Consider the following 13,338-nt stretch of genomic DNA (forward strand, 5'->3'; position numbering starts at 1 on the left):
ACCCGCGTCCCCTGCATCGGCAGGTGGACTCTCAACCACTGCGCCACCAGGGAAGTCCTACCCTGTTCTTAATAATAGTCCCTGATTTTCTTTTTTTCTTTAAAGTTTTTACTGAATTTGTTACAATATTGCTCCTGTTTTATGTTTTGGTTTTTTGGCCGCAAGGCATGTGGGATCTTAGCTCTCCGACCAGGGATCGAACCCGCACACTCTGCATTGGAAGGCAAAGTCTTAACCACTGGACAGCCAGGGAAGCCCCTAGTCCTTGATTTTCATTCACACATGTACTCCTTCTGCATGTGATGTCCCTGTGATTCTGGTGAAGCTGACCCATCTCCTAACTCCAGGGATAGCACGGGACCTAGTTTTTTAAATCTTATTTAATTATTTTATTTTAATTGGATCTTAGTTCCCCGACCAGGGATCGAACCTGAGCCCCCTGCATTGGAAGCGCAGAGTCTTAACCACTGGACCGCCAAGGAAGTCCCCTTATTTTATCTTTTTAAAATTAATTTTTATTGGAGTATAGTTGATTTACAGTGTTGTGTTAGTTTCTGCTATACAGCAAAGTGACTCAGTTATACATATACATATATCAACTCTTTTTTAGATTCTTTTCCCATATAGGTCATTATGGGACCTAGTTTTAAACTAAGCTCTGTCTTCCCTTATCTCGGCCAGTGTGATTGTGTCAGGGATGGACACTTGACCTAATTCAGGCCGTTGAAAGTTAGGTCCAGGGTTTATGTTTGAACTGGTTGAAGAGAAGTTCTCTCTTCTCTTCAACTGTTCTTACCCATGAGAAGAATGCAGTCTCTGGGCACTAGCAGCTGTATTGTCACCATGAGGGGGAGGGTTAGCCTGAAAAGAAAAAGTTTGAGGTGAGAGATGGAGAGAGAGAAACCAGGTCCCCGTGACATCATTTGACTATCTTCACATCAGCACACCTGAAGCAGAAACTACTCCCTGGATTTCTCACTGACGTGAGTAAATAAATCCTTTTTGCTTAAGCCAGGTTGGATAGGATTTTTAAGAATAAAACACCAAAGAATCCTCAGGATAAGATCATGCACTCCACTGAGTTTTTTCCTAAGAACAAGCCATATCAAATAACCTGGCACCTAAGTAGCAGGAAACAAAGTAAGGGACAGCTTGGCAGGAGATAACGCTTGGACAAAAAAATAACTCAAAGAATTGGTTCTTTTTAGTCACAGATGCCTCAGATGAAGGTCTTGGGGCTGCACTGATACAAAAGTGAGAATTTTTCTGTTTCCTAAAGAATAGGATTCCTCCATAATGTAGAAAATATTCTTAGCTGTGGTTTGGGTGCTCGATTTTTTAAAAAAATTAATTAATTTATTTTTGGCTGCATTGGGTCCTCGTTGCTGCGCACGGGCTTTTCTCTAGTAGCAGTGAGCGGGGGCTACTCTTTGTTGTGGTGCCCGGGCTTCTCATGCGGTGGCTTCTCTTGTTGCAGAGCACGGGCTCTAGGAGCGCGGGCTTCAGTAGTTGTGGTTCATGGGCTTCAGTAGTTGTGGCTCGCAGGCTCTAGAGCACAGGATCAGTAGTTGTGGCGCACGGGCTTAGTTGCTCCGCGGCATATAGGACCTTCCCGGCCCAGGGCTCGAACCCGTGTCCCCTGGACTGGCAGGTGGATTCTTAACCACTGTGCCACCAGGGAAGTCCCTTGATAATCTTAAATAGCATTCATGGGGCCAGTGGTTTTTATGTTCTTACCAATAACAAAGTCCTTCTGATCTTGTTGATTTCTATGAAACACATCAATTTAACAATACAGAGATAGAAATAAATGCTACAGAAATTCAGAATAAATGCTGAAAAATGCCAGGGTTGAGCCAACAGGGTCATCTCCCAGTGTTAAGGGTTCAGTCTTCTAAATTTCACTGAGGAGGTAAAAAAATAATACTAGTGCCCTTTTAGTTTTAAATCAGAATACAGAATTCCCGTATTTTGTCAGTAATCTAGGTTACCTGTTTATCTTACCTGTAAGAGAATGAGGTCCAGGAAATCCGTTTTGTTTATCCTGAGCATGCGTAGCCTAGGACCCAGTACTTACCAGGTGCTGAATAAATTGTGGTGAATAAATGGAGAAAACAATGGATCGATCGATTAATGAACTATAGCATCTCCACTTTGGCTGGCCCTAATAGCTCGCTGATTCTGGCCAACCTGGCCTGCTTTCCTCCCACCGGGTGTTTCCACGCAGACTCCCACTGATGTTTTGCCTGACGCAGGTTCTAGGACGCTGTGAGGTCCTACAAGTTCATCCTGCCCTTCCCAGGGCTCAGTGCCAGACACACCCACTTTATCATGGCCTCCTTTTATTGTATCTCTGTACAATGTGTTGGCCATAAAATTAATTTATGATACTTATTTGGGGACTGTAAAATTGCCTCCAAAGTGATACTGTGTCTCCCAATGTACTTTCCGGGAAATGCCCTGGTTATTGGATGCTTTGATCTTCCACTCTTTTTTTTTTTTTTTTTTTTTGCGGTACAGGGGCTTCTCACTGTTGTGGCCTCTCCCGTTGCGGAGCACAGGCGCCGGACGCACAGGCTCAGCGGCCATGGCTCACGGACCTAGCCGCTCTGCGGCATGTGAGATCTTCCCGGACTGGGGCACGAACCCGTGTCCCCTGCATCGGCAGGCGGACTCTCAACCACTGTGCCACCAGGGAAGCCCTGATCTTCCACTCTTGAAGACAGAAATGAAGTCACATGGACAAGCAAAGGTTTGTTTCTGTTTTCCTGTTTGTCAGATTACAACTTCTATAATTGCCCACACAATCTGAAGTCGTACTAATTCTCCCTCTGCAAAATCTTTTGTATCTGTCCTGATTTCCTACTCCCCACAGCCAGTGGTGTGCTGAAGCCAATTGGCGCTAGCTTGCAAAGATCCATTTGTTAAATTTTCAGAAAGCAGGGAAGTTGGTGGTTAAACTGTTGGCAGCTTGAAATTGGCAATACTTACACCATAGACATTGGCAGATGCTACAAATTCAGCTCCTTTCCACCTCCACCCCGAACTGAGAGCTGGTTGTGAAACACATACCAGCACATGACTATGCGCATGTCTTCCCCTCATTCAAGTCCTCATTACCTCTTGCCTGGACTATAACAGTATCCTACAAACCAACACCTCTACCCACACAGTCTTCCCATTTCCAGGTGATCATTGTTGAATACTTTTGACTACCAGGAACAGAAAACGCAATTATAGATTTCTTAAATGTAAGAAAAATGTATTATTTCATATAACAGAAAGTTCAAAGATGAGGCATTTTCAGGAAAACTCAGCAGCTCAAGAACTCCTCAAATACCCAGATTCTTTTCATTTTTCCACTCTCAGCATGTGGGCCTGGCCATTCATGGCTTCGAGATGACTGCTGTGGTTTGAGGTTCACATCCTCACACAGTGACACATGCAACTTTTCCTTATGTCTTCAAAGTACAGATACCATCTTCCCTGAAGTCCCCCTGCAGGCTTCCTCTTGGGTCTCCTTGGCCAGAATTGCAACCCATACCTATTCTTCAGTCAGTCACTGCAGGGTAATGGAATTACTGTGATTGCTTCAGACTGCCGGTTTTCAACCTCTTAGAACCAACATCTCTTTTCGTGTAAATATTTTATGGCACTCCTCTTTCATGAAATGAAAATCAAAGATAATATAATCTATCCACACATGCACTTGAAAAACAAATCAATACAAGCTCTCATTGGAATATAAAGGTGAAATAAAGAAAGATAATTGGCAAAAATTATATGCATATGCATTTCAATATATATGGTAAATTATATTATGACTCCAAATTATTTCCTGCCTTCCCTATACCAGAATTAGATATCCCAGCCTGAGGGCATGGGACTTGCACTGCCTCACCCAACTGATGTCACGCTTGCTTTATGATTTGCTTTGGTCAGTGTAATGTGAATGGAAGTGTCACATCTGAGAAGAGCTTGAAAAGCCATTGCGCGGTTCTGCTATACCTTTTTCCTCTGCTATGACAGCAGCATGTCTCAGATAGGGCTGCTCCTTTATCCTGGCTCTCAAAATGAAAAAGACATGTGCAACAGGAACAGAGCTTCAACTGATGTATATATGAAGAGCAACAGCAAAAGATACATTTTTGTTGTTGTAAGCCATTGGGATTTTTGGAGTTGTTTGTTACTGCCTCACAACCTATCAAAAGCTGACTAATATAATATGGCAAAACAATATTCTGCACAGAAAGAAGCAGTCCACAACTTCAGACGAACACTGATACAATTGTGTTGTAACAACAGTTCAAAACCTAAAAGAGATACTGCTCTCCATGCCACAATTTTCTGCAATGGCAATCAACTCTTTGTAAAGCTCTGAGTTCGAAAAAAAGGCATCCCTGGGGGAATTCCCTGGCGGTCCAGTGGTTAGGACTCTGTGCTTTCACTGCCGAGGGCCTGGGTTCAATCCCTGGTGGGGGAACTAAGATCCCACAAGGCCCGGCCAAAAAAAAAAGGCTTCCTTCAATTTACATTTACATGGCGGTTGCATTCCAGGAAAATGCAAAATGTAGAATAAAATTGGCTGTTGCTGGAGTCACATGATTATAAAGAGATATTTCATCTACGTGAATGTCTAGTGGTTTATTCACAAGTCATGGGTCCATTTATATAAAGTTCAAAAATGGGCATACTGTGTACATGCTGTTTGCAGTTAGAATAAGTATATGACTGGAAGGAGACACTAGGCTGTGTTCAGTTTGTGAAGATTCATTGAGCTGTATACTTAATGATCTGTGTACTTTTCTATACGTAATTATACCACAATAGAGAGTCTTTTTAAAAATTTTTTTTAAAGATTTTTTTAATGAGGACCATTTTTTAAAATTAATTAATTAATTAATATTTATTTTTGGCTGTGTTGGGTCTTTGTTTCTGTGCAAGGGCTTTCTCCAGCGGCGGCGAGCGGGGGCCACTCTTCATCGCGGTGCGCGGGCCTCTCACTATCGCGTCCTCTCCCGTTGCGGAGCACAGGCTCCAGATGCACAGGCTCAGTAGTTGTGGCTCACGAGCCTAGCTGCTCCGCGGCATGTGGGATCCTCCTGGACCAGGGCTCGAACCCGTGTCCCCTGCATTGGCAGGCAGATTCTTAACCACTGCGCCACGAGGGAAGCCCAAGGGTCTTTTAAAAAGTCATACAGGGCATGGGACAAATCTTTGATATATGGGATTGCCCTGTGCATTGCAGGATGTCAGACATTCCTGATCCTTGTCCATGAACTATCGACAGTGTCCCTTAATCTTTATGACAATCAAACTGAAACAAAACAACCTCACAAATTTCTATAATGCTGAACCCCTGGGTGCTTTAGGTTTATATAATCAAGCATTGCTCCTGGGGCTGTGCCCCTTGAGGTTCATCAACTGCTTTATATCTAAATACAACTGGGCTTCCCTTGGCCATGAAGAAGGCAGGGTAGCAGAGGATGAGAAGTGTGTGGTGGTAGTGGTGGTGATGGTGGCGATGGTAGAATTGGTGGTGATGGTGATAGTGGTCAGGTAGATAACCCTCTGTGTCTGCCACAACATCCTTCTCATGCTATCAAATACATTCCAGATCACTTTGCCCCAACCTCAAATCTGCAGTGGCTCTCAACTGTCTATAGGATAAAGAACTCAACTTACCTTTCTAGGCTAATTTTGAGGCGTCCTCCATTTTCACTGAACCATTGCCCTTTCCCTCCACGGAACATGCTATGGTATCACAATGCACTGCTCCTCCTTCTGTTAAGAAAGCTCTGCTCCCATTCTCACTCCTCTGGGTCTTCATTCAAATGCTTCTTCCCAATGAAGCAACCACCTGTCCAGAGTTCACGGTTCCTTCATATACCTTCCCATGGTGCTTTGCTGATCTCCCTCTTTACCATTTACTTCACTCCACCTTTTGTGTAGTTAGTTGGTCTACTAACAGCTTCCACAGCCCTAGTCTTTTACAGCTTCCACAGCCCTAGTACAGTGATAGGAATTCACTAGCACTCAAAAAATGCCTGCTGAATTAAACTGAACAAGAGCACAGCCTCTGTATTTCACAGAAATCAGCAACCCAATATCTAAACTCTTTTAACTGGTTGAGACTCACAGTTGCCATCTGGGTAATTAATAAATAGCTTTCCATCAATAGCCTCAATTGTGAATTCACTGTACTTCCCTTCATTGTCATAGGATTGCATCCTGTTCTGGTTCTGGGAGGGAAATGAAGCTATTTGGCTTCCCTGAACTATGGTCACTCCCACATGCCGATTATGCTTAGGCCCTTTCAATGCAGAAGAGAACCCATAGTAAGACAGTAGGGGGCCTGATAGCAGCCTGGCTGTAGTATGGCCAAGATGCAGCAGGTGAGGCCAGTGGGGTATTTCAGTGACAATTCAATAATTATTTATTGAGTGTCTACTATGTACTGGCTACTGTGGGTGCCACCAGTATCAATGAATACAGATCCTTCTCCATTCAGTCTAACTGAGAAGGTGACATGTCCAAGTACCAGTAGAGAGGGGCAGATAGGAGCTGACAGGACAGAGAGAATGGCATTGGTTGGGAAATGAGGCGGGCTAATCAGAGAAGGTGGTGATTGGTAAGGCCTTGTAGGCTAATATTTGACCAATTAGAAAAGAGATGGAGGGTCATTCAAATGGGGGGAAATACTCAAAGGCAGGAAAGAAGGAAGGAAAGGGCCAGAGAAACATGTTTTCCTGTTGCCCCTTGGAACCAGATACAGGCTCTGTTTATACAATCTTCTGATCTTCTCTCTGAGCTAGTGGTATGTGGTCTTAAAAGCTGGGAATCCTTAGTTCTTCATAGGATTAAAAAAATCTTTGTATTGAGGTAAAACATACATATAGTGAAGTGTATGTGAGTGTTAATCTTAAGTGTCTATCTTGATAATTTTTTACACACTCATATAGTTACCACTCTGATCAAGATATATAACATTTCCATCACCCCAGGTTCTGTTGACTTTTATCGTCAAAAATTATTTTTGCCTTTTCTAGAATGTCGTTTATATATATATATATATATATATATATATATATATATATATTTTTTTTTTTTTGCGGTACGCAGGCCTCTCACTGTTGTGGCCTCTCCTGTTGCGGAGCACCGGCTCCGGACACGCAGGCCCAGCGGCCATGGCTCACGGGCCCAGCCGCTCCGCGGCATGTGGGATCCTCCCGGACTGGGGCACGAACCCACGTCTCCTGCATCGGCAGGCGGACTCCCAACCGCTGCGCCACCAGGGGAGCCCTGTCGTTTAGATTTAATCATACAATATTAGATACCAGCACTTGGTTCCTTTTTACTGTTGAGTAACTCAGTGATTAGCTGTGTGAATACAACAGATTCGTCTATTCATTCTGTTGATGGACATTTGGGTTGTTTTTGCTCTTTGACCAATATGAATGGAACATTCTTGGACAGGTCCTTTGGTGGACACATGCACTCGTCCCTCTGGAATGTATCACGAGGCCTGGGGTCACTGTGTCATAGGGCAGCTCTGCTCAGCCTCAGTCTATTAGATGCATACTGTCAAGCTGGACTTGCAATTGGTGTCTGAAGTGGGAGGAGGGGGCAGTTTTGTGGTACTGAGCCCTTAACCTGTGGGCTCTGATGCTAACTCCAGGTAGATGGTGTCAGAACTGAATTGAATTGTGGGACACTCAGCTGGTGTCTGGAGAATCTGAGAATTGCTTGGTGTGGAAAATCCACCCATTTGGTGACCTGAGGTAGGGTATTCTGTGAGTAGAATGCTGGAGTAAAGGAGAAACAGAAGAGTTTTTCCTGCACGTATGGTTGAGTAGTGCAGGAAGAGTAGAGAGGGGAAACACAGGAGTGTTTCTCCCATGCGAGGGAAATGACAGAAGGTGGCAAAAAGCATGAGAACTAAGGCACTTAATCTTTTCTTTCCACTCCAAAAAGAACGTGGTGCAGCTTACCAAAAAATACATCTAGAACATCAGTCCAGTTATGAGAAAACATAAGACAAACCCGCATTGAGATATATTCAGCAGATACTTGGCCATACTCTTTATAAGTGTCAAGGTCATAAAAGACAAGGAGAGACTGAGGAACTATTACAGATTGCAGGAGACTAAAGAGAAATAAGTGAATGTTATGTGCGGTCCTGGATAGGATCTTGGAACAGAAAAAGGACGTTAGTGGAAAAACTGGTGACATTTGAATAAGATCTTTGGTTTAGTTAATAGTAGTATAATTTTAAAAAAAATTATTGAAGCATAGTTGATTTACAATGTTGTGTTAGTTTCTGCTGTACAGCAAAGTGATTCAGTTATATGTCTTTTTCATATTCTTTTCCATTATGTTTTATCACAGGATATTGAATATAGTTCCCTGTGCTATACAGTAGGAACTTGTTGTTCATCCATGCTACATATAGTAGTTTGCATCTGCTAATCCTAAACTCCCAATCCTTCCCTCCCTCAGCCCCCTCCCACTTGGCAACCACAAGTCTGTTCTCTATGTCTGTGAGTGTTTTGTTTCATAGAATGTTCATTTGTGTCATATATTAGATTCCACATATAAGCGATATCATGGTATTTGTCTTTCTTTTTCTGACTTACTTCGTCTTAGTATGATAATCTCAAGGTCCACCCATGTTGCTGCAAATGGCAGTATTTCATTCTTTTTTATGGCTGAGTAATATTCCATTGTATATATGTACCACGCCTTTATCCATTCATCTGTCGATGGGCATTTAGGTTATTTCTGTGTCTTCTCTATTGTAAATAGTGCTGCTATGAACGTAGGGGCGCATATATCTTTTCGAATTATAGTTTTGTCTGGGTACATGACCAGGAGTGGGATTAATAGTAGTGTAATGTTAATTTCTTGATTCTGATAATTGGACTATAATGAAGTAAGATGCTAATGTTAGGGGATGCTGAGTGAGGGATCTAGAGAGACTCTATTATTTTAAGCCACCTAATATTGCCTGAGAAGAGGAAGTGCTTGCCTGAGGATGAGAGAAGAGGGTGGGAGAGCGATCTGGGGGATTGGGAAGTGCTGGGAAGACAGGCTGGGTCTTCCTTCTAATCTAGCCTAGGTGCTCCCTGAGGCAGCCTCCATCTGTTTTCCCAGCACCTTGAGCAGCCTGGGGTACATACCAGGCACTCAGCTTATTGAATAGGAGGTGGAGTGTGTGTATGGGGACCTTCTGTCGTCCTGAGTCCCCTGGTGCACCCTAACAAAGACAGTGGAAAGTCCCAAGCCCTGAGCCCCATTCATCACATGGAGGCCGAATTATTAACGCTTGCCTTAGGGATGAAATAAGGAAATGAAGCCAGAAATCCAGGTTTAAAAAGAAAAGTTACCATTGTATTTTAGTTTCAGAGCAAGCCTTGTTTTGTGATTGGACTCATAATTGGTTCCTGAATGCTTAGATAGGAGGAAAAGGGCAGAAACCGGTAATTCAGTATAACTCTCCCAAGGGTGTCAGTATTCCCAGGTGGCAAGGAATAGAAATGGTGGGATAAGGGAGGGAGGAAGGAAGGTAAGGGTGGGCCTGAGGTGCTTCAATGTTCTCTGACACTCCAGGTTCTGGTGCTGACTCCACTGTGATGCCCACGGGACTCCCTGCAATCCACCATGGGGAGAGAGGTGGGGCCTAGGAAGGCAGCCTTCCTGGCCAGTGCTTGGCCTTCTGGGTCTGTCTTACGGGGTTTCTGCCATTCAGACCAAGAGATGTGTAGACGTGCACACATTGAAGCAGCTCAGGAGCTGGGATGGGTTGAGGAAGGCCAGCCTTACCTTGTAAACCAATGTGGTGTGATAAGATTTCTGAAGGGATAACTCACAGCCCGCTTGCCTATCCGCATCGCCTTTCCCCACCTTGGCGAGGCCCCAATTAGCTCATTGTCTCAGAGTGGAAAACAAAAGTGCCCTTAAGTCGCCTGGATTTTTTTTTTTTTTTTTTTTTGGCGGTACGAGGGCCTCTCACTGTTGTGGCCTCTCCCGTTGTGGAGCACAGGCTCCGGACATGCAGGCTCAGCGGCCATGGCTCACGGGCCCAGCCGCTCCGCGGCATGTGGGATCCTCCCGGACCGGGGCACGAACCTGTGTCCCTTGCATCGGCAGGCGGACTCTCAACCACTGCGCCACCAGGGAAGCCCAAGTCTCCTGGATTTTTGTCTTAAATTCTTAGACTCTCATGGGCACCCCACCACCTCAGAATAGAAAGGATTTCCTGCGGAGCAGGTGAGAAAGTCATGGGAATCTTCTGCGAGTAAGAGGGTCCTGGGAATGCCAAAGCCCTCTCACCACCAACTGTGTTACTGTTTGAAGGTAGTAGTGATTTGTTTCCTTTTCCTCAACCTCCCAACCATGGACCCCAATAGGGGCAATTATAAATATGCTTCAAGTAGTGGATGCTCATGAAACGTGGGATGCAGTGCATGTCCTGAACACTGGGGTTATAAGATCCCCCAAAGCACACCCTTGGCCCCAGATTCCGGCTCCACTACTCACTGGCTGTGTGTCTTCAGCAAATTCCTAGTCTCTCTGAACCCTAGTTTCCCCGTCTATAAAATGGGATGATAATCATACTGCCTTAATAAGAGTTTCTGAGAATTAAAGCTCCAAGCACAGTGCCTGGCCCACAGCTGATTTAAGATTTCTGATTTAAAATTTCTGAAGAAATTTAAAGATTTCTGAAAATCCTTTCTATTCTGAGGTGGTGGGTGCCCATGAGAGCCTTGCTCTTCCTAAGAATTTAAGAAGACAAAAATCCAGGAGACTTAAGGGCACTTTTGTTTTACACTCAGAAAATGAGTTAACTGGGGCCTCGGCAAGGTGGGGAAAGGAGAGGCAGATAGGCAAGCGGGCTGTGAGTTATCGCTTCAGAAATCTTAACCTTACCTCAGTAAAGGTTAGTGTCCCTTGCCCCGGTGGTCTCTTAATGTGTCCCTTCCTTATTTCTCCTCCCCAGGCCCACTTACCCTCCACAGCACAGGTTTCACTGTCAAGCCACTCCATGTCACATGGGCAGTGACTCCCTTGGCCTAGGTATCCCTGACTGTGGTCTACTGTGGCGGAGATCTCACCCACTGCATTTTAAGGCCCCGTGGACTGGGATCACACCTCATTCAAATTACCTGCCCTCACCCAGTGTCCGGCCCCTGACGCGCAGGCAGATATGGGACAAATCACTACACGATGTGTCATCTCCTCCCTCCTTAAAAGGAAACTCCACCCCTGAAACCACAAGCCTGTTTCTTGTGCTTTAGAATGCCCTGCAGCCCCAGGTTCTCCTCCTCCGCTAGGGCCTCTGGGCGGGCCCGCCCCTTCCCTGTGGGTCCAGCGGGTGTGACCCAGCAGGGCTCTGCTGCTGCCCCTGCTGGCGCCAGCCCTCCCTCCAGAATCCCACTCTCCCTGCTGATCACAGCACCGGAGGCTGCTCGGCCCAGCACTCCCTCTAATGGCTAACGCTTTTGTGGAAGGTTCTGAGCCCGGGTTAAAAGACAAAAAGCTAGGCTGTCCCCCACAGCTTCTCTAGTTCTGGTGTTGGTTCCTCCAGTTGTGATGTTCTTGCTGTTCTTTCCTTGGATCCCGCCTTTGTTTTTGTTCCAATGCCTCCTTTTTCAAGCTCCAAGAGAAAGCCTCTCGGGGAATTTGTGACCTCGCCCAATTTCCAACATTCCAGATTCAGTCATTTCCCCCTTTCTTCTCAGACTTTAAATCACTGTTCTCTCCTGGTGTTCACCACAACTATGAGGCCAGAGAAAACGGTGAGACCGTAAAAGCTTATCAAAAACAAATTCTGCTTTTAAAAAAGCATTTTCCGAAACAGCTTCCAGGAATGAAAAGTGGGGTTAAATTTTGCATGGATTGCAAGAGTAGGCGGCTAATAACCCGTAAAATCTTACACAGAAGCAGGGAAACTCAAAACTAAGAGATGGTCCCTGCAAGCCAGCCCATCCTGCGACCCCCTCCCCCGCTCTGCGGCAGGAACTCCGACTCCGGTGGCTGGAGCTCTGCTGCAGTGGCACTACCCACGCATACTCAACTAACAGACTCAGACCACGCCAGCCATGCCACGAGGTGTGTTTTATTTTCATTAATCATACAAATAATTTTCTATAATATCCCAGGGCAAACCGGAGAATTTGGCAGTCCGATTGGAGGGTCCCTTCAGAGACCCACAGGCCGGTGGCATCGGCACGGAGTGCCCGGGTTCACAGTGCAGCTTGTCGCTCGTGTCCATCTTGCAGGTGGCTCTTCCTCCACATCACGACTAGGGTCTCCAAGATGATGGAGGTGGAGAACACTCCAGGTTCTTAGGAAATTTCACTTCGCTTGCTTCTCCTGCTCAATGGCTGTGGAGGGCAGGAAGCGGGCACTGGGGGATGGGAACCTCTTGCAACCCGCCAACCGAGGCGCTTACAAACCTGGGCTGGGCGAGGCACCCACGAGGTCTGGGGATTAAGAAAGAGGCTTGGGGTTGGGGACAGGCGCCTTGTGCAACAGAAAGGGGGGCTGGGGCTGCCCGACGGGAGGAATCGGCCGGATGGGGTGCGGGGCTCGGTTCAGGCGAAGGGCGGGGTGGGGACTGGGCTGGGAGCTCGAGGACCCGGAGGCGGGGGCGGACTCACTCTCTTTGGTCGGCAGGGTGTTCTTCTCCTGCGTCTCCGTCTTCTTCAGCTTGGCCTTATCGAAGCTGGCGATTTCCCCCATGTCCGGCTTGTCTGCCATTTTCTTAAGACAAACCTAGCGGGCAAACCAAGGCGGTTGGCCCGGAGCCGGGGCCAGCGGCCCCCTCCGCGCTCCCCGCCGCCGCCCCTCGACGTGGCACTCCGGCCGGGGCGTTCCCGGCAGCCCGGAGGCCAAGGATCTGGGCGCGTCCCGCACCCCATCCACAGCCCTAGGGCGTGGCCGGCCGGCCCGGGCGTCCCGTCGGGGAAGGGCGGCTCCGACCCCACCCGGATGGGGCCTCCGCCCCAGCGCGCCGCTCACCGAAAAGTTCCGCTCCAAGCCCGCGGTTCCGGTGCTCTGACTCGCGTCGCTGCAGCAAGAGACAAAAGAGCGGCGCCCGCCCCTCGCCTTATATATGCCGCGCCCCGCCCCGCCCCTCGCCCGCCGCAGCGGGGGCGGCACCGGCGGCTGGGGGGGGCGGGGCCAGGGCGGGCGGCTAGCTTTCCCGCCGTGCCCTCCGTCTGGCTACCCGCCGGGCTGGGCGCGGCACTTCCCGCGCGCGGGGCCCCCTGCGCCCAGTGCCCACAGCTCTCCGGGTCCCCGGCGTGGAGGCTGCAGGCGCGGCCAGGGTGGGCG

The 13,338-nt window shown here is 47.2% G+C and overlaps 1 protein-coding gene across 2 annotated transcripts; it reads right to left on the reverse strand.

Moving 5' to 3' along the window:
* Positions 1-12,102: 12,102 nt before the first annotated feature.
* On the reverse strand, positions 12,103-13,121 carry TMSB10 (thymosin beta 10). Of its 2 annotated transcripts, none has more exons than XM_079941307.1 (3): positions 13,024-13,121; positions 12,663-12,777; positions 12,103-12,386 (listed from the first exon to the last, which is right to left on the reverse strand). In XM_079941307.1, exons 2-3 carry the CDS (start codon positions 12,760-12,762, stop codon positions 12,358-12,360), a joined length of 129 nt encoding a protein of 42 aa, XP_079797433.1. In that variant the 5' UTR covers positions 12,763-12,777; positions 13,024-13,121; the 3' UTR covers positions 12,103-12,357. The 2 variants fall into 2 exon arrangements, with proteins under 2 accessions (XP_079797433.1, XP_079797432.1); XM_079941306.1 differs by having other exon boundaries at positions 12,347-12,485.
* Between the last annotated feature and the right edge of the window lie 217 nt (positions 13,122-13,338).

Source organism: Stenella coeruleoalba (assembly GCF_951394435.1).
Source record: "Stenella coeruleoalba genome assembly, chromosome: 13".
Classification (NCBI taxonomy): domain Eukaryota; kingdom Metazoa; phylum Chordata; class Mammalia; order Artiodactyla; family Delphinidae; genus Stenella; species Stenella coeruleoalba.

What these genes read in the sequence shown, in the direction of transcription:
- TMSB10 (XM_079941306.1), bottom strand. Translation starts at nt 12,762, where the DNA reads ATGGCAGACAAGCCGGACATGGGGGAAATCGCCAGCTTCGATAAGGCC. An exon ending in CACCCTGCCGACCAAAGAGA is followed by an intron (nt 12,486 to 12,662) that starts GTGAGTCCGCCC and finishes CTTAATCCCCAG; the next exon opens with ACCTCGTGGGTGCCTCGCCC.